This window comes from Akanthomyces muscarius, chromosome 3, assembly GCF_028009165.1.
Source record: "Akanthomyces muscarius strain Ve6 chromosome 3, whole genome shotgun sequence".
NCBI classification, from domain to species: domain Eukaryota; kingdom Fungi; phylum Ascomycota; class Sordariomycetes; order Hypocreales; family Cordycipitaceae; genus Akanthomyces; species Akanthomyces muscarius.
The window spans coordinates 1,149,804-1,169,364 of NC_079243.1; the positions used below are offsets into that span (position 1 = coordinate 1,149,804).

Genomic DNA, 19,561 nt, shown 5'->3' on the forward strand with positions numbered 1-19,561 from the left:
ATACTTGAACTTGTTGACGAAATACTTAGAGTAAAGCACGAAGCTTAGCAAAGTCAAACGTTCCAAGACCAGATGCCGCATCCCAACCTGTCGCTGCCGAGTAGCCGTCGCTGTCACAGCCATAGTTGTTGCCAGAGGTAACATCACGAATCGCAGCAGTAGCGTTCTGAGAGTATAGCAGGGGGTTGATGAAGCCGAGATTTGGCTTGCCCTCGGACTGACGGTAATCATTCAAGACCGAGACCAAAGCAGCCCAAGATGGGGACGAGGCGGACGTGCCACGAGCGTAGAGTGTTTGGCCATTGACAATAACCTGGTAATTCTTGCTGACCAGGGAAATGTCGGGGTAGCCACGGCCGCTCGGATTGAAGTAGCCGTTGAACGAGGAGTCCAGCGAGTTCGCATATGCGCTGGTAACGTCCTTGTTGTAATCCGGAGCCGAGAAGTGGTTCGAGTAGCCGCCGCCAGGGGACGTAATTTGGGGAGAAAAGTCGGCGACAACTTCGTTATTGTTGTTATCAAACTGCACAGATCAATTAGTAAACCTGTTGCCGCTTCACGAATTTAGTCGCGTACCTGAGTTCCACCAATAGCAGTGACCCAAGGGCACGAAGGCGGCCAGTTGGCGTAGAAGCCCTGAGAGCAGCTAGACTCGCCGATGCCACCAACACCATAATCACCGGTGGAGAAGAAAACGGAAATGCCCTGGGAGCCGGCCTTCATGAATTCGTTGCAGACGCGGTCCATGTAGCTGCCGTCAAACCCTTGCTCCTCGCCGTCATACGATGTGGAAACAGCAGTGGGAGGGTTGGACGCGGACGTCAGGTAGCTGGCGAGGTTCGCAATCTCATCTGCGAATCCGGAATTGGTCTCGGGACCGACAGCGAGAAGCTCGCTGGGGTTTGGGTATGCCACGCCGCCGACGTACTGCGTGTCGAGGTTTCCTTCGAGCAGCGTGTTCTGATCGCCGGATCCTGGATTGCTTCCCGACGACACGGAAACATCTTGGAAGTCTTGCAGGCCCGGGGCGAAATCCGAAGAAAAGGTGGTGTAATCCGAGTGTGAAGCGGCAAGGCTAATGAGCAGAGTGCTGGCGACGAGAGAGTTGCCCTTGCTGGTGTAGTCTACATCATACAGAGAGTTGATGCACGAAGGAGTGATGGCGCTGGGATCGCAAGTGGCACGTCTGCCGACGCTGACTTTGGCGCCTTTCTCGGCGACAGGCCTGACGGGGTTGTAGAAGGCAGTGGTAGGCGTAACCATGTCGATGATGCTGTGGAGGTTCTTGGGCACGCTGTACTTGGTAGTGCGTGGGATACCCTGGGCACTGGCGGAGTCGGGATGAGTGTACATCTGATACGTGGTGCCAAGAAGCTTCTCCATGACTGAGACTGGCGCGGTAAACTCGACCCAGTCATTGGTAGGCTGCGAGACCTCCGTGACACCGTTGGAAGCAAGCCAAGCCTTGACAGCTTCGATGTTGCCGGCTGCGGGGGCCGTGTACGAAGCAACCTCTTCCTTGGAAAGCCACTTGCCGTAGTTGGGCCTGGACGGGTTGGAGATGTCGAGAAGTTTTTCTTGAAGACCCTGTATGTTGCTCTGCTTCAGGCCAATTTGTACCTTGATGGGGACGTTCTTGTCAGCCTGGCCTTTGCTAACCCACTGTGAAGGGACGCTCTTGAGTTCATGGAATAGCGCAAGAGGGCTGGCGGCCGTGTCCACGGGTGAAGACCAGGCAGTGTTTGCCAACGAGGCCAAGAAAGCAATTTTTGAAAAGCTGACCATGATGACTAGCCCTGGAAGAGATACGAAGAAGAGTTGAGTATCGCTATGTGAATGAGATTAAAAAGTGAAAAAGTGAGAGACTTCATTGCTCGTAGGTATTTATAATCTCTCGTCTTCCATGTCGAAGATGTCGTCCTCGTCGAAACGTAAAATGCATTGTAAGACGCAACCCGATTAGCGATCAATATTACGAAACGATTAGAGTCATACATGGTCCAATGCTAGACTCTCACCTACGACCTTTACCCGCCGACCACTGTAGATGCGATAAAACTATCTGTGCTAGTTCTTTGCAAATTTTAGTTAGCTAATAGAGTGTATATACTGCGACCCAAGATTTAACAACTGCCTAATTCTGCATACTGCACTGAGCGCTAAGAGTGCCGTCAGTTCCGAATGTTAAGCTAGAGCCCTGCTACTAACCGTTGATGCAAGACTATTGCCGGAAGTCTGCCTTTGTAAGATGTGCGATGCGGCACCCGGTGGCATGTAAGCTAGTCGCAAAAAACCTGGTAGCCTCGGGACATTTATAGCTTGCGCGGGAGTGAGTTGCCGAACGCACAGGGTATGCATTGGTGTTCGTTCCTAAATAGGCAGTCGAGTATTGTGGCGGTTGGTTGAAACCGCTTACACGTCACTGGGCATAGGCAGTTTGTCGCTGTTACTTGTGACACATGGTGTTTACGTTAAGCGTGGATTTGCAACGACCAGCAGACTGAGCTACTGCTATCTAGAGAGCAAGTTCCGCCCCGAGGCCCGGGCCACGCGGAGAAACCAAAATGCGCTTGGCAGTCCTGTCATGGTCTCATCACGGCAAAGATTCCCAGTGTGGCTCAGTCCACTTTCCAATCAGTTGGCGCTGGTATCATTGAACCACAGGCAGACCGGGTCCTCCGCTGGGCTCCGGTACGGATGCATCGGGTTCAGTAAAATGCATAGGATCTTTGTAAGCAGTTTCATCTCACTACAATGCATTATGATCGCCGGGTGTACGAGGCTGAGAGGAGCTTGCAATCGCTGGACCCCACGAGGAGCACATGGGCGGATGATGCAGGTCTGCGCTTTTTAGGGGGGTGAAGGTCGCTCAACCTCCTTGCTCTGCGATCCAACGCTGCTATTTTCGGAATGCTGCCAGCTCAAATATCAGTCTACTCTGCCTATTTTGCCTTTGCCCCTATTTTTGGGTAGAGGGCCGAGATCGGGGACTGAGCCTAGCTCAAGGATCGACACTTGGAGGTTTACCTGCTTCTTCAGGCTTAGATGTAGCTCGGCAGTGCTCAACTGTCTGGTAAGTTAGTTAATTAGCCGAACGCGACGCCAGCTCTGCTGAACGCGACGCAGTATGACTGATGTTAAGCAGTGGGCGCACAACCAGCCTGTGTAAAACTACGCGGGGCGGCAATACCGGCGGCGCCTGCTGCTGTCTCGTCTTTGCAGAGTTCTGTTTCGAACACGCGTCGTGGCTCTTCCTCAAAACCCCAGATCATGGGCCTTCGGGCTACATGCTGTGAATTGCGTTGGATCGAAGTATACGTGCCACGACTCTAGAGGCTTTGCACCATTTCAAAAAGGAGGTGGAAATAGAGATGCTTCATGCGAACGATGCCGTGGCTGGCCGACCCCGTGGCGTTCTTTCATCGCGGTATATGCGACGTCGGCGGGACGATTGATCCTGGTTAATCATTGATGCGGCAAGACATATTTGGGCATATGATTTTAGTGCAGTCGATCTAACCACAACGCCAGACGCTGTATCTGGGGGAGTGCCAGACAGCTGCCAAGCAGGTTGACCCGGTTCGCAAATTACTCGCGGACATCGACCACTACTTGCAGAGATCTTTATGGTGGTCAAGAAGCTTCTATGTACTTGAGATATCCGCAAGGCATTGGAGGCATTTCAACTTATGCAAAGGCCACGGCCTACGTAGTGGACGAGCCCTGGCTGGCTACTAACGCCGACCACACATGCACGCGCTCAGCCTCGCATACACCCCCGCAAATTCAGCTCAGCTTGCCAATCCTAAGTATCGCAGAAGCGGTGAAATATCTATTCTCTTTTGCATACAACACTATATGGGCTGGGCGGAAAATCGCAATGTCTTCCGCGGTCAACCGCCCAAAGGCTCGTGGCAGCTACACAGTCGGCTTTATCTGCGCACTCAACCTGGAGATGAGCGCCGTCCGATACCTGCTCGACTGCGAACACCCGGGCCTGCCTCTCCAGGCCGGCGACTCGAACTTGTACATCCTCGGCGAGCTCAGCGGCTATAACATTGTCCTCGCGTGGCTGCCTGGTAACCAAGGAAAAGGCGCCGCCGCCACGGTCGCCACCAATTTGAACCGCAGTTTCCCAGCCATCGAGTGGCGATTCCTTGTCGGCATCGGAGGCGGCGTGCCCAGCGATAGCCATGATATTCGGCTCGGTGATGTGGTAATCAGCATGCCCGAGGGCCAGCACGGCGGTGTAGTGCAGTACGACCTGGGCAAGGATGAAGAGGAGGGATTTAAGCTTAAAGGCTTTCTGTTACCTCCGCCCGCGCAGCTTAGAAATGCTGTTGTGCTGATGCAGTCAAACCACCTCATTGCAGAGAACAAGATCAACGCATTTATAAGCCAGATGACAGCGAAATCACCACGGCTCTCCATCTACAGACGGCCACCTTCCAAAGAAGATGTCCTTTTCGCCATAGACTACGCTCACGATATGAATCAATCCACTTGCAGAAGTTGCGATAGGAAAAATTCTGTGCAAAGACGAGCTCGAGATGCTGATAGGCCTGAAATACACTACGGGCTGATTGCTTCCGGAGATCGAGTTATGAGGAGCGCAGCAAAACGGCAGGCGACAGTACGCCATGTGGGCGACATTCTCTGCTTTGAGATGGAGGCGGCTGGGATTCTAATCGAGTATCCTTGTATTGCCATTCGCGGGATCTCTGACTATTCGGATTCCCACAAGAATGACAGGTGGCAGTACTATGCCGCTGCAACCGCCGCCGCCGCCGCAAAGGAGCTTCTTTCATGTATACCGGTCGGGACCCATGAGCCAGCTCGGGAGAATGACTCTAGTACGTAATACTTTTCTCCCCAGAGAGGCTTGACTGCTGGTAAGATATACGTGGTTTGCTCGTCTAGAGCCTTCCGTGAAAGATACCAATTCTTGAGCGAATGGTGGTGCGCTAGAAGCGACTAGACTATTACATGTAAGCATAGCTAATTGTGCCGAGCACAGGTCTCGACTTGGTCGCCCTTCAGCAGTCAAAAGACTGTGCAAAGTCCTTGGCCTTTGCAGAAATGAACGATCGGACTAATGATTTGAGCATCAGAGCAGCTGAGGGTACATGTAGGTGGCTGTTGCGACATGAAGTATGTGTAAATTGGTCTCGTCAGGACCGCGCTCTACTATGGATCAAGGGCAAGCCCGGTTCTGGCAAGTCGACATTGCTGCGCTGGTTTCTTGACGAAAAAAGAAGAGAAGATATCCAGGCCGGCAGCAAGTCACTAATTCTGTCTTTTTTCTTTCATGGTCGTGGTGTTGAACTTGAAAAGACACCGCTCGGTCTTTTCCGGTCGCTGCTGCACCAGTTGCTTAACCAAGTGCCGAAAGCAAATCTAGATCTGGTCCGGATTTTTCAGGAAAGATGCGATACCATGGGAGAACCAGGGGAATGCTGGCAATGGAACCTTCGCGAGCTACAAGATGCCTTCCGTTCCGCCATTTCGATTGTTTTGAAACGCCAAGTTGTCTGGCTATTCATCGATGCCGTGGATGAATCCGGCAAAACGCATGCGATTGAATTGGTCAGGCATCTCAGGCAACTTTTGGCCAGCATCTCGCCAGAGAACCTCCAGTTTCTAATTTGCATTACGTGCCGGCACTACCCGGTCTTGGACCTGGGTTCTGCATACGAAATTGCACTCGAAGGCGAAAACGAAAAAGATATTTCTGCCTACGTGCAGGACCGACTCTCGCTGGTAGATGAAAAGTCCGCATCGAGGATTGCCGATGTGATCACGAACAGGGCTGATGGCATTTTCATGTGGGCTTCACTCCAAATTGATCGAGCTCTAGAGCTCGAGCTTAACGGAGCCAGCCTGGCGAAGATTGAAGCAGAAGTCCTCTCCACACCGCGCGGACTCTTTGGTGTATATGAAGAGCTTGTACAGAACATGAAAGAAAGATCGAAATCCCTGAAAATGATACAGTGGATCTGCTTTGCGATGCGGCCGCTATCATTAGACGAGCTGCGATGGGTGCTAGCCGTCGACGCTGATCGCACAAGCCCTATCAAGTCGCTGAAAAAGGCACAGGAGTCAGACGAGTATATTACCAGCAGCGAAAGGATGGAGCTGCGATTGAAAAGCCTCAGCTGTGGCCTTGTTGAAGCAGTATTGTCATTGGACCGGCGAGTGGCGCAGTTTATTCATCAGTCAGTGCGGGACTTTTTCGTTGAAACAGGTATATCAGCGCTGGATGATAGCCTGAGCACCTGCGGGAACAACTCAAATTGCGCAATTGGCAAGTCGCATCATCAAATCTCCAAAACGTGTATACGTTACGTTCAAATGAATGAGGTAATACAGTCAACAGCGCATGGCGACGCACTGGAGGCACGGTTTCCTCTGCTTTACTATGCGGCAAACTTTTGGATGAAACATGCCAAACAAGCTGAACAGAATGGTATTGCCCAGAACGATCTTCTGCTTTATTTTGGTTGGCCTTCGCCCAAGCTTCTCCGAGCATGGCGGCGAATTTGCCGTCAAATAAGCGACCATCTGTTCAACCGCCCGCCGGCGTGGACCAGCATGTTGCACATGCTATCGGACCATCGCTTGATAACCCCACTAGAGGTTCTTTTATCTCCCGCAAACAAGAAGGACGTCAAAGTCAACGAGAGAGATGCTAAAGGCTACACGTCACTTTTGCAGGCTGCGTGGGACGGGTATTGGGATGTCGTTGAGCTGCTGCTAAGCGCACATGACATTGACATCAACGCGCGTGATTCTCGAGGCCAAACGGCACTACTACGTGCTGTGTCTCGAGGGCATATGGCTATTGTCAGACTGCTGCTGGAGAGAGACGGTATCGACATCAACGCACAAGATGATTTCGGCCAAACGGCGTTGTTCTGGGCTGTGTCTCTATCGAAGATGGCTGTCGTCAGACTGATACTAGAGATGGATGATATCAACATCAACGCACGAGATAATGATGGCCGAACGGCGTTGTTCTGGGCTGTGTCTCTATCGAAGATGGCTGTCGTCAGACTGATACTAGAGATGGATGATATCAACATCAACGCACGAGATAATGATGGCCGAACGGCGTTGTTCTGGGCTGTGTCTGGAGGAGATGTGGACATCCTCAGACTACTGCTGGACAAGGATGACATTGACATCAATGCGCGAGATTCTCAAGGCCAAACGGCACTACTATGTGCTGTGTCTCGAGGGCATATGGCTGTCGTCAGACTGCTGCTGGAGAGCGATGATATCGACATCAATGTATTAGATGCAGAAGGCCTCACGCCCCTCTTATGTGCTACTCAGCAAGAGCATGTGGCCATCGCCAGGCTGCTGCTGAACAAGCATCACGTCGACGTCAACGTGAGGGATACGGAAGGTCTCACGCCATTGCTGTATGCTACGCGCAACAACTATCAGAGTATCTCTGAGCTCCTCCTCGCCAGTAAGAGAGCTGATGCGGATGCACAGAACGATTCCGGCCGAACGCCATTGTCGTATGCTGCCCAAAACGGCCACGTCACAGCTATTAAGGTCTACGCTACTGATCATAAGGAAGTCATTGATTTGAAAGACGTCAATGGAAAAACACCACTCTGGTATGCAGCCCGTGCTGGGCAACTAGAAGCTGCCGCGATTCTCATTCAAAATGGGGCCGATGTCGCAGCAGCAAGCGACAGCGGGGAAGGGACACCACTACACATGGCCGCGAGTTCTGGCTGGACTGATGTTATCGAGTTGTTGATAAAGAATCAAGCCGATGTTGGAGCAGCAGCTGGTAATGGAATCACACCTCTACACGCAGCCTCGAGCCTGGGTCGGGCTGATGCTATCAAGCTGCTAATTGAGAATGGAGCCCAAATCGAAGCTGAAGATATTGTTGGCCACACACCTCTTCACATGGCCATATGCTCGGGCGATATGGAGTCTGTGAAACTATTACTCGGAGAGGGGGCTGATCCTCACGCAGCAGCTAGAACCGGAGAGAAGCCATGGCAGCTAGCTCTTGAACGAGCCGGCTTGGGGATGCAAAGCGTGAGCCTGGCACGGCAATTCGAGGCGGAGAATTGGCTATGGTTGGATGGACTGCTTTATTCTGCACTTGAAAATAGTTCCGACGGTTACCTTTGAGACGATGCAGGAGCCAACACAAAAGTACAGAATGAGGCCGCATGGGGACAAGTGACGTCGCAGTCGCGGTTGGGGCATGCCAAAGCTTCATGAACGCTGCTTGAGAAGGGAACTAGCCTGACAGCATCAAGTCGTCAACAGCGGAAGCACGGTACTTCCAGCAGCCTGTCGAAATAATCATGCCGAGATGATCAAGATGCTATGCGAGAACGGCGCCAGCGTTGAAGCCTGACATTCAGCACGGAAGAATAGTTTTCATGACGTAGGAAAATAAACCTTTGTAATTTCCACAAAAACAATATCTTAGCATGTTAGAGACGGGGCAATTTTTTTCACCAGCTTTTTGGTGCTGCCATTCGATGGTCGGGCTGTCTATGACCACTGCTGGTCTTGTTCCAACTAACTGCTCCACCAGACCGATGACAGTGGTGGTGGGGTAAAATGCAAACACCACAGAAGCTTCCAACCTCGACCTTCCCTAGTCGATTTCATCATCATACACCTCGGCCGATGACAAAATGACCAGCATTGACGACCTCTTGCTGGTGCAAGATGCAGACGGTGGTGCCATCAAAAATCTGCAAAAGGGCAGCCAGGACCCCGCGCGCATCAAGGCGGAGCTCGAGGAGCTGTACCTGTCACCGTCGCCAGAGTTCTCAGACGAGTGGCTGAACCGCCTGCAGCAGCGCTGGGATTATGAAGCCGACTATTCGTCACTGTTCCGGATCGCACCCACGCAGACAAGAACCGTCACCCGTTTTCAGCGCCAGGGTCTCGAAGGCCGCGTCACGGGTTACAAGAATGTCACGGTGCCCCGGCACAGCGCCACCGCCAAAAACTCGACCAGCCTGCTCCGAAAGCCCGCCAACCGCGCAGAATTCGTCCGCGGCGCCGCTGGATTCTTCCCTTTTGCACCCGGTGGTCTTGCGCCGGGCGGTCTGGAGAGCATTGAAGCTACGGCGGCCTTGGAGGACCAGGCACTGGCGGATCCTAGCGGAGACGGCGAGGCTGATGGCAACAAGCTCGACAGAGTCATCCAATTCACCCACGGAGGCCTGCTTCAAGTAGCACCTGGCCTGGAACGAGGAATCGATTTCGGAAAGAAGAAGACGCAACAAGATAAAGAAGCAGAAGACGCCGTACAGCAAGTTTTGGAAGAGGCGCCGGAGCGAGCTACTGGGGAGGAGAACAAAGAGGATGGAGGCGATCAAGAGGATGCGGACGAGGACGAAGATGAGGAAGGAGAAGACGACATTGACGATATCTTGCCCGTTGAATTCCCTTCACTTGAGCCACATGGCGTGCTCGCCACCTCCCGGGCTAAGAAGGCGGGCAAGGAATGGGCACACATGGTGGACATTCGGAAAGAAATGGCCAACTTCAGAGAGCTAGTCCCTGACATGGCGCGAGAATGGCCATTCGAGCTAGATACGTTTCAAAAAGAAGCCGTCTATCATCTCGAGAATGGCGACTCTGTCTTTGTCGCCGCACACACCTCCGCCGGCAAGACTGTCGTGGCAGAGTACGCTATTGCTTTGGCCGCCAGGCACATGACCAAGGCTATCTACACATCACCCATCAAGGCGCTCAGCAACCAAAAGTTTCGCGATTTCCGAGAAACTTTTGACGAAGTCGGTATTCTCACCGGCGACGTGCAAATCAACCCTGAAGCTAGCTGCCTCATTATGACCACGGAAATTCTGCGCTCCATGCTGTACCGCGGTGCCGATTTGATTCGCGATGTGGAGTTTGTCATTTTCGACGAGGTGCACTACGTCAACGATTTCGAGCGAGGTGTGGTTTGGGAAGAAGTCATCATCATGCTGCCAGAGCACATCTCGCTGATTCTCCTCTCCGCGACAGTGCCCAACACCCACGAGTTCGCATCGTGGGTTGGACGCACGAAGCAAAAAGACATCTATGTCATTTCCACCGCCAAGAGACCCGTACCGCTTGAACACTATCTCTGGGCGGGCAAGGATATCCACAAGATTGTGGATTCCGATAAAAAGTTCATCGAAAAGGGCTGGAAGGAGGCCCATGCCACGCTCCAGAACAAGAAAGAGGTCAAAGGCGCGGAGACGACGGTCGCGACTCGTGGCGGCAACCCCCGGGGTGGTCAGCGTGGCGGCCAGCAGCAGCGTGGCGGCCGTGGCGGCGCCCAGCAACGTGGCGGCGGCGGACAGCGAGGCGGAAACCAAAGAGGAGGTCGTGGTGGCGGAGGCCCTCCTCGCGCAAGCCATGCGCCTGGCCACATGGGTCGTTCTGGGAGAACCGGCTTTGCTTCTGCAGCGCAGGACAAGAATCTGTGGGTGCATTTGGTGCAGTATCTCAAGCGCAACACGCTCCTGCCAGCATGCATCTTTGTCTTTTCCAAGAAGCGATGCGAAGAGAACGCAGATGCGCTGAGCAACCAGGACTTTTGTACGGCGTCTGAAAAGAGCCGCATTCACATGATCATTGAAAAGTCGATTGCCCGGCTGAAGCCAGAGGACCGTGTCCTGCCGCAAATTATCCGCCTGCGAGAGCTGCTCGGCCGAGGTATCGCAGTGCATCATGGCGGATTGCTGCCTATCGTCAAGGAGCTGGTTGAAATTCTGTTTGCTGAGACGCTCGTCAAGGTGCTGTTTGCCACCGAGACATTTGCTATGGGTCTGAACTTGCCGACCAGAACAGTCGTCTTTTCTGGCTACCGCAAGCACGACGGACACTCGTTCCGTAATCTTTTGCCAGGCGAATACACGCAGATGGCTGGCCGTGCCGGTCGTCGTGGGCTGGACAAGGTTGGGTCCGTCATTATTGTCCCCCCTGGCGGTGATGATGTACCTCCTGTCGCTGACTTGCGCAATATGCTCCTGGGCGAGCCATCCAAGCTTCGATCGCAGTTCAGACTAACATACAACATGATTCTGAACCTGCTGCGCGTCGAAGCTCTGAAGATTGAAGAAATGATTAAGCGCAGTTTCTCTGAGCACGCCACACAGCAACTCCTCCCTGAGCATGAAAAAGATGTCAAGCTGGCCCAGGCGGATTTGGACAAGGTGAAGCGCGAGTCGTGCAAAATTTGCGACACTGCTGTTGATGAGTGCCACCAAGCTGCTCAGGACTACAAGCAGCTCACTACCGAACTCTACAAGGGCTTGCTCAAGATTACGATCGGCCGCAGAATGTTTGCGCAGCAACGCTTGATTGTGTTTAACTGGGACGGCATCCGCACTGTCGGTATCCTGCTGACCGAGGGTGTGAGCCCCAGAAGCACGATCGAGGATCCCACTCTGCACGTGTGCGCGCTCAAGCCGCTCCGTGATCGCCGTGACGGTACCGATCTGCTGCCGTTCCTGCCGGCGTACCGCAAGTATCTGCACAAGCTGCCGCAGGGCCGCAAGCGCATGCAAACCAAGACGCTCCATGTTCCATTGAGCGACGTGGAGTGCCTGACGCGGTGGGTGCTCAAGGGCACCGTGCCCGACATTATGAAGCGCGGCGAGGTGGCCTTACAGGCCTTGGACAAGCTCCAGGAGATTTGCGTCTCGTGGGATGACAAGTGGGACGAGGTGGACATGGCCAAGATCAAGAGCATGCAGCTGCAGGAGATTGTAGACAAACGAGTGCAGCTTGCCAAGAAGATGACGACGTCGTCGGCCATGTCGTGCCCTGCCTTTCTCAAGCACTTTGCGATGTGCCACGACGAGTGGCTCATCAAGGAGCACATCCAGCAGCTCAAGCTGTCACTGTCTGATCAGAACCTGCAACTTCTACCCGACTACGAGCAGCGCGTGCAAGTACTGAAAGAGCTCGGCTTCATTGATGATGCCACGCGCATCCAGCTCAAGGGCAAAGTCGCCTGTGAGGTGCACTCTGGCGATGAGCTCGTCCTCACGGAGCTCATTTTGGACAATGTGCTTGCCGACTTTGACCCCGCCGAGATTGCCGCCCTGCTATCCGCATTCGTATTTCAGGAAAAGACGCTCGTCGAGCCCGTCCTCACCGGCAACCTCGAGCGCGGACGCGAGCGCATCGTGGCCATTTCGGAGAAGGTGAATGACGTGCAGACGCGGCTGCAGGTGATTTTGTCGTCGGAGGACTCCAACGACTTTGTGTCGCGGCCGCGCTTCGGCCTCATGGAGGTGGTGTACGAGTGGGCGCGGGGCATGAGCTTCAAGAACATCACGGGGCTGACGGACGTGCTCGAGGGCACGATTGTGCGCACCATGACGCGGCTGGACGAGACGTGCCGCGAGGTGAAGAATGCGGCGCGCATCATTGGCGATCCGGACCTGTACCAGAAGATGCAGCAGGCGCAGGAGATGATCAAGCGCGATATCACGGCCGTGGCGAGCTTGTACATGTAATGTGCCAGGCATCTCTACAGAGATTTGTGGGAAAATAAAATACAAAGTCGAAATGGGTACATTCAAGACAAACATGGAGTTTTCGATTGATTCTACAACAAGAGTATAGCATGCATGGCTTTGAAGCATACAGAAAAAAGTACGAGGATGATTGAATGTTTTATGTTTAGATTTCATACAGATGACGAGAATAGCAATGCTTAAAGAGATGTTTCATTCCAACCGACAAGTACAAGGATGATTGAATGTTTTGTGTTTTAGATTTCATAAAGATGACGAGAATAGCAATGCTCAAAATATGTTTGATTCCAACCGACAAAAAGAGTAACGCCATGTACAATGAATGGACGGCTTCAGTGGGCCGAGGGTGGCATTTACTGCCGTCAATCTGGCTTGCTTTGCTCCATTCTACCCAGTCCAGTCGCAAAAGCACAGCTTCATCCTCAACAAAATACCATCAAATTCCACCCGGTTCCGTGTCTTATATTTATGCTCGTAGCGCACGCAGGCGCTGCTGCAGCGCATCCTCCTCCTCGGCCGTGGGGTCGTTGGTCTGCGCGGGGGCGGCGGTGGCCGGCTCCGCCGTCGCGGGCGTCGCCTTGTTGAGCTCCTGGGAGAGCTCGATGCCGGCGTCGTCGGCGAGCTTGCCGAGGAGCTCGTGGACGGCGTCCTCGCCGACCTGCGTGGACGTGGACTGGGTGATGGCGTCCTGGTAGATGCCGTTGGACATGGCGTATTCCTCATTCTGCTGCTTGAACTGCTCGAGGGTGACGAGGGTCTGTACTTGTCTCCCGGTTAGCGTTTCTCTCCATGGTCTCTTTTCAATTTCTGCGGGCAGACTCGCCTTTTCTGGATTCGTATTCTTTTGCGCGACATTCATCACCTTGGACGACGAGGCCATCATGTGCGTCATGCGGTTCATCGAGTTGTTTGCCTGGATCTGCGCGGCCGAGAGCTCGGCCATGTCGGCCATCTGGTCCATCTGCTGGGCGAGCGCCTGCTTGGAGAGGAGGACCTTGGCCTTTTGGTAGGCCTTTTGCGTGTCGCCTTTTTTCAGGAGCTCCTGGATCTGCTTCTTGAGGACGGGGTCCTGCTTGGAGGCCTTGGTGGCCTCGCGGCGGGCCTGCTTGGCCTGGAAGCGCGCCTGGAACTCGACCTGCATGTCGCGGGCGAGCTGGCGATTCGACATGGCGACGACGGGGGAAGGATTGTCGGACGGCGGTGTTTCTGATCGGAGAGAGTCGAGGGGACGGGGTCGTGTGAATGGAGACTGTAGAATGATGATGATGCGGAATCGCAAGGTCGCAACCATGGGACTCGGCGAATAGAGACCAAGTGGGGTTCGGCCTTGTGGCGGGGAGGCCGCACGCTAAAGAAGTGGCAGTGACGCAAGGCTTCTTCTTGTTTGGAGGGGCTGAGCCGCTAAATGGAAGCCTGGAAGTGTTCTTACAGCGGGGTTCTAGCGTTGCGACAGATCAATGAGAGCCAATAATGGACATGCAATGTAAGAAAAACGATAAAAAGAAATGAAAAAATACAAATGGGCAGGAAATGCTATTCCTTACTTTCTAGACTTTTTTCCATGCGTATTTCGGTCCAAGATAGCTGCTGGAGTGGGCTCTTGTTCCTGGCCGTACCCGTGACTCGGAGGTACCAGCTAGATCTCGGAGCCGGACCGGTATCACTTTTGCCTCTAGATATGCCCTACTTTCAACAATACACAATCGACGACTTCTTCGAGTCCTGCAGAATGACTGCGCTCTCAAGTGGTGGAAATTCATCGGCTGCCATGTTGCTGTAATCGTTACTGAGAAACTGATCTCTTTAGCTTCCACCTTCGCATCAATGCTTGACCCGATAAAAGAACATTTCAGTCTTTGGATTCAAACTGCGCTTTATAAATGAAACGGCCAATACATACATAACCATGTATCAGTGCCAGGCCCTCGTTACAACTCACCAGCTCGTCCTGTATCGAAGCGCCGCTGCCCCATGATGTTGTCCACTGTGCAACTATCAATTTTTTTGCATCATTATGTAGAAAGATACGGTAGCATAGCCACCGTGCGATCATTGTTTTGGGGCATCTCTACTGCGGGCTCGTCTCGCCTTCCTGACCATCGTGCGGACCTTGCAACAGGACAACCTAGTTCGGACGGGGCGAGCCTCTCAAAGGTTGAGGAAAAAAAGGCATGAGAGACACCTTCGCGCAGGTCTTCTTCACCAAACCTTGAATCCTCTTCAAAGGCAGATTGCACTCTTCTCCTAACGCGTACCAACTATTTCCCGCGGAGGTGTGGTCATCGCTCACCTGTGTCCAGAGGACCCCAGCAACTGAGAATTACCGACCAGGATACCACTTTACGAAAGATCAAACATCCTGAATTGCGATTATCATTAGTTCCTAGAGAAAGAATTTCCTACAGCTGCTGCTTGGCTTAAGCCCTGGTCTATACCTTGCGTCGCAAAAAAGCAATAACAGTCCTCAAATCTAATACAGATGCCACGGATACGTTCTCGGGCTATGCTACGATAATATTCTATAGACAGTTCCTTTCTGCCCGCGTTCTGTCCGGTGGTTCGGTGAAAAGACACGTCTCATATGTGTAATTTCATCTCCCCCGCCCTCGTACATTCCTGCCCGCTTGCCGCATCCGAGACCTTGTCTCAAGCAGAAGGAAGGAGAGGGAATATGATATTGCAGCAGATATACCCGACTGCAAAAAAGGTTTCTCCAGTCTCTTTTCCAGCCTTAAGAGGGTCGGATAATCATCCCATTTGCGCAATTGAACTCCCAATTTACGCACACCATTGCGACAAGATACCGCGTCCAGGTCTACTCCTTTCAAAATGAAGTTTTGTGCGGTAACCCTGTTCATCCTCCTTCAGGGACTTGCCCAAGCCCAGCCTGCACCGCCATCACAGTGCACTTTTTCCTGTCCAGCGATCAGCGATGCGTCGACCATTTGCGCCATCAGCGTCGCTGACCTCAGCGTGATGCGGCAGTTTACCGCCAACTGCAGCATGATTGCGTACAATTGCGTCAACCCGGAGAATAGATTGTAGGTCGCCGTGCCTCGAACAGCAAGAAGCAGCTGAATGTATTCTAACCACGAAAAAACTGCAGCCGATTCGAGCACAATGGTAAATGTCAGGATGTAATGGGGAGCGGCAGTTAACATGGCTCTGCCTCGACTGCGACAACAAAGGACATGAGCTAAAGGGAGCACACCTTCACGTTCCAGAGGAGAAAAGCTCTGGTGGCCTCATTCGCAATTAATTCTAATAAATCATGAGACGAAATTTGTCTCTATTTCAACAGATCCCCATAGGTTGCCGTCTCCAGCTTCTGCCACAGCAACCCCGACGGCGGCGCGCCGGCATCACTAGCAGCAGGGTCGTATTCGATGACATTGAGCATCATGACGCCCGCAATCCCCGTCTCGCGATCAACCCACTATTTTCGATACGCAAATCAGCAGATAATCCTATACGGCAGCAGAAGCCGCGCAAGCAAAAACACGTCACTCACCCAGCGCGGCCCTGATGCGCCGCTCCACGAAATGGATCCCTTGCGCCGCTTGCCTGGCACGTCGTCGACATTGACCATGCCTCCGAGGGCCTGCTGCATGCGCGCGTGCCTCGGGAACTCGGGCGCCACGATGCCGTGCACGCCCATGTCGTACGTAAAGGCCTCGATGCCCTTGACCTGCTTGGGGGAGAGCTGGTGCGCGCACAGCTCGTCGAGCGCGGCGTCGCCCAGCAGCCGTCCCGCGAGCAGCCCGCGCAGGAACTTGGCAAAGTCGCTCGCCGTCGAGAAGAGCCCGCCGCCGCCGCCCTCCATGGTCCAGTCCTCGACGATGGGGCCCTCGCTCTCGAGCCTGCCGCCGCGGCGCACGACGTCCGTCACGATGCGGCCCTGCACGTGCGGCAGCCGCGACGGGTGGAAGCCCGTGTCCTGCATGCCGAGCGGCGCGAAGATGCGCTCCTGCATGTAGGCGCCGAGTGGCTGGCCGGTGACGAGAGCCAGCAGCTCGCCGGCCCAGTCCGGGCCCGTGCCGTAGTTCCAGTACTCGCCCGGCGCGTAGACGAGCGGCGTGTCGATGGCGGCGCGGCTGCGCGCCGGGAACTTGTCCTTGCGGTCCTCGCGCTGCGACCACTGCAGGGCTCTCGGGTTGGAGAACTCGTAGGGGTAGCCCGAGGTGTGCGACAGAAGCATGCTGCGAGGTTGTAATCAGCTGGGTAGACTTTTTTCTTGTTGCTTTGGGAAGGAGATTGGTGAAGCTCACCGGAGAGTAATCGGCTCGGTATTTTCCTCGAGCATGGGCGTGCCATCCTCCTCAAAGCCGCGCAGGACCTTGGCCGCCTGCATCTCGGGGAATCTGGGACGAACATCGTCGTCGAGGCTGACAAGGCCGCGATCCACGAGCTGCATGAGGCACGTCGCCGTGACGACCTTACTCATGGAGGCGATCCAGGTAAAGGAATCTGCCGAAAAGGCCGGCGATGCATCGTCGAGTCCGATGCGTCCGGCAGCACCGGAATACAGAAAATCTGAGTTTTGAAAAAAAGATTAGCAAAACAAGAGTATACTATGAGAGGCGGGAAGTGGTGTCGTGGGTTTTTTGCCTCGGCACACCGGACCGTCAGCACCAACTCGTCATGCGTACCATCTTTGTTGGTCACTATAAAGGCCGCGCCCAATACTTTGCCTGTGGCGTCCTCGCCCGAGGGCACGGCGTCTTGCAAGATGGCGTTGAGCTTTTCCATTTTCTTTTGCCTAATTTCTCTCTTGTCGACTTGAAAAGAATGAGGAAAGGGAGAAGAAAAGGTAAAACAAGTTCCACGCTGACACTGCCTTTTTACCGTAAATTACGTGTGCCTTATCCACGTCACATTGCAGACTTGCGCCCGCCTTCACATCAAGTCAGCCCGATTTAGGCTTGGTGACCACTGACCCCGCTGATGCTTCGCCATCTCATGCAGCTGCTTTATTACCGCCCGTTGGGGCGTGGCTGGCCGCACCCCTTGCATGCTTTGGTCGGTTTGGCACGCGGCTGCTGGACTATTCCGTGCCCCGGGACGATGCGATTGCGACCTGGTTCAACCTCCATCCTCACGAGCGACCAGAGCCTGGGCTTGGACCAATATTCCAGACGACAGTCCTAGCGGCTCAGAGACGCTACGATTGCGCCGACGAGACAAAAAATGATCAGCTTTCTAATCAAACGTGGAAAGTAGTCAAGATTGTCATGCAGTTGAAATAAAGTACCACGTCAGAGCGCCGTGTCGTGCAACCGGTTGGTGTCGCACCTTCAGCTCATCACCCCGTGTAAGCGCCCAGTGACAGCGCCATTTGCTTTCTTCGCCCCAAGCTATAATCTCTCTGGAGTCTGTTCCCTCGCCCACTCTTTGAACCGCCTCAACACCAGCACACCTACCCTGGATCGTGAACACAACAGGAAACCTTATGATCGACACAACTGAAGCGGAACATTCGCAAACAGTTGCATGTAGCAATAGCAATAACAATAAATAGAATTGATGATCATTCTTGGTCTTCTCTCTGCTTTCGAACACTGTGGCGCTATTGTTATGACTTGCTCAATCAAGCATTTGCTTGAACTGTGTGTTGTCTATCATTTCTTACTTATCAGTAGCATAAAATGTAGAAAACTTTTTTGTGCAAACCTTGCGTCGCGCAACTGAACTGATATAGCATCGCCCCATCGTTAATAGACTGCACTATATCCGCTCGTCCAGAAGCTGACGCTGCGAAACAAACTGGGGGTGCTCTTGTAGGCACATATGTAGTAACAAAGGCCATCGAGCTAGGAACCGGAGTACTTCTATAATCATGATTTGTTCTTGATTGCTGGTAGGCATAGGCTTTGCGAGTGTACTGCTTGGCTCTTCTTTGCTTTCTTGTTTGAAAGAGGAGATGGCAAATTTACTGAGAGTATGTATACATGTTCATATGTGGTCTCCTTGCCACGAACAGACTCGGAGACAAAGCGCAAGGGTCGCCTGTGCGGCATGGCTGGTATGAGATGCGGCGGCCGGGCTCACGCCGATGAATGTGAAAGAAAAAAAAAACGAAATTATTGGCCATGAAGGAGGATAACGGAAGATGAAAATTATCGACAACTGGAAGAGCGGCTTCATCAAAGGGAAGCGGGGAATTGGAATTCGAAGTTGGAGCCGACCATCTAAAGCAGCGAGAGACGATTTCCCCCCGTCCCTCCCCCTAGAGTCTGACAATTAGTGAGCAGTCTGCTTGCGGATCATGCTGGTGGTGGGCAAGCTCGGCTGTGCCTAACAAAAGCGGCGCTCCAACCAGCTTAAAGGAGCCAAGTTACATACAGTCTTATCAATTGGCATGTGCATTTGACAGGATGCAGAAACTTTACGAGATGAATGCAGTTCTCCAAAAGAAAACAAGTCAAGTTGCGGATCGTCTTTCGATCGCCTCTCGAACCCTACGCAAAGCTGGATCCTCGCTGCATACCTGCCACCATTCATCAGCGTCCGCCTGCAGACCACTCGACCCTCCTCTTAGCCCTGGCATACAGATTCGTCGGCCGGATCAACTGAAAGTAGGGCTCATACTCAACCGCATCGCCTCTGGCTAGGCTGAAATCGTAGCAATACACCAGCTTCAGCAGGAAGACCATGGCGGCCTGCAGGACGAAGCAGTTGTCGATGTACGTGCGCTGTCCCGACGCAAAACGGGAGAAAAGGCCCCGCTGGCTGGCTCTTGACCTGCTCAGGATCCCAGCGATCGGGTTTAAAGTGCGGTAGGTATCTCAGATGCCTGAGTTGTTGCGGATGTGGAAAATGAGGCTGAGTCCGGTAGCCAGCCCGTTTTCTACACCTCGACAAGCTGCCCAATCTGGGCGATCGATTTCGTTTCGAACCTGATTATTGGAGGATATATATATAGCTGCTTGCAATTAAAACATGAATAATGAAACGAAAGGATTAACAAGACGCGTCTGCGTGCTGCCATTAACATCCACGCTTGGCAGCAGCCACAGTGGCTCTGCCCG

At 53.3% G+C, this 19,561-nt stretch overlaps 7 protein-coding genes across 7 annotated transcripts; 4 read left to right on the top strand and 3 right to left on the bottom strand.

Moving 5' to 3' along the window:
- Positions 1–25: 25 nt before the first annotated feature.
- LMH87_001664 (uncharacterized protein) lies at positions 26–2,274 on the bottom strand (the record flags this gene model as incomplete). Its single annotated transcript, XM_056192975.1, has 4 exons — positions 26–523; positions 577–1,828; positions 2,149–2,159; positions 2,209–2,274. The coding sequence occupies 4 exons, from the start codon at positions 2,272–2,274 to the stop codon at positions 26–28; spliced, it is 1,827 nt and encodes a 608-aa protein (XP_056050058.1).
- Positions 2,275–5,436: 3,162 nt separating this feature from the next.
- On the top strand, positions 5,437–7,600 carry LMH87_001665 (uncharacterized protein; the record flags this gene model as incomplete). The annotated part of the gene is made up of 3 exons (XM_056192976.1): positions 5,437–6,244; positions 6,635–7,424; positions 7,501–7,600. The coding sequence occupies 3 exons, from the start codon at positions 5,437–5,439 to the stop codon at positions 7,598–7,600; spliced, it is 1,698 nt and encodes a 565-aa protein (XP_056050059.1).
- A 1,078-nt stretch (positions 7,601–8,678) lies between these two features.
- LMH87_001666 (uncharacterized protein) lies at positions 8,679–12,512 on the top strand (the record flags this gene model as incomplete). Its single annotated transcript, XM_056192977.1, has 1 exon — positions 8,679–12,512. One exon carries the CDS (start codon positions 8,679–8,681, stop codon positions 12,510–12,512), a length of 3,834 nt encoding a protein of 1,277 aa, XP_056050060.1.
- Positions 12,513–12,999: 487 nt separating this feature from the next.
- On the bottom strand, positions 13,000–13,824 carry LMH87_001667 (uncharacterized protein; the record flags this gene model as incomplete). Its single annotated transcript, XM_056192978.1, has 2 exons — positions 13,000–13,290; positions 13,357–13,824. 2 exons carry the CDS (start codon positions 13,822–13,824, stop codon positions 13,000–13,002), a joined length of 759 nt encoding a protein of 252 aa, XP_056050061.1.
- Positions 13,825–15,362: 1,538 nt separating this feature from the next.
- Positions 15,363–15,691, top strand: LMH87_001668 (uncharacterized protein; the record flags this gene model as incomplete). Its single annotated transcript, XM_056192979.1, has 2 exons — positions 15,363–15,574; positions 15,640–15,691. 2 exons carry the CDS (start codon positions 15,363–15,365, stop codon positions 15,689–15,691), a joined length of 264 nt encoding a protein of 87 aa, XP_056050062.1.
- Positions 15,692–15,822: 131 nt separating this feature from the next.
- On the bottom strand, positions 15,823–17,282 carry LMH87_001669 (uncharacterized protein; the record flags this gene model as incomplete). Its single annotated transcript, XM_056192980.1, has 4 exons — positions 15,823–15,969; positions 16,045–16,732; positions 16,802–17,066; positions 17,183–17,282. 4 exons carry the CDS (start codon positions 17,280–17,282, stop codon positions 15,823–15,825), a joined length of 1,200 nt encoding a protein of 399 aa, XP_056050063.1.
- Positions 17,283–18,907: 1,625 nt separating this feature from the next.
- LMH87_001670 (uncharacterized protein) lies at positions 18,908–19,433 on the top strand (the record flags this gene model as incomplete). Its single annotated transcript, XM_056192981.1, has 3 exons — positions 18,908–19,108; positions 19,158–19,309; positions 19,373–19,433. The coding sequence occupies 3 exons, from the start codon at positions 18,908–18,910 to the stop codon at positions 19,431–19,433; spliced, it is 414 nt and encodes a 137-aa protein (XP_056050064.1).
- Positions 19,434–19,561: the final 128 nt, after the last annotated feature.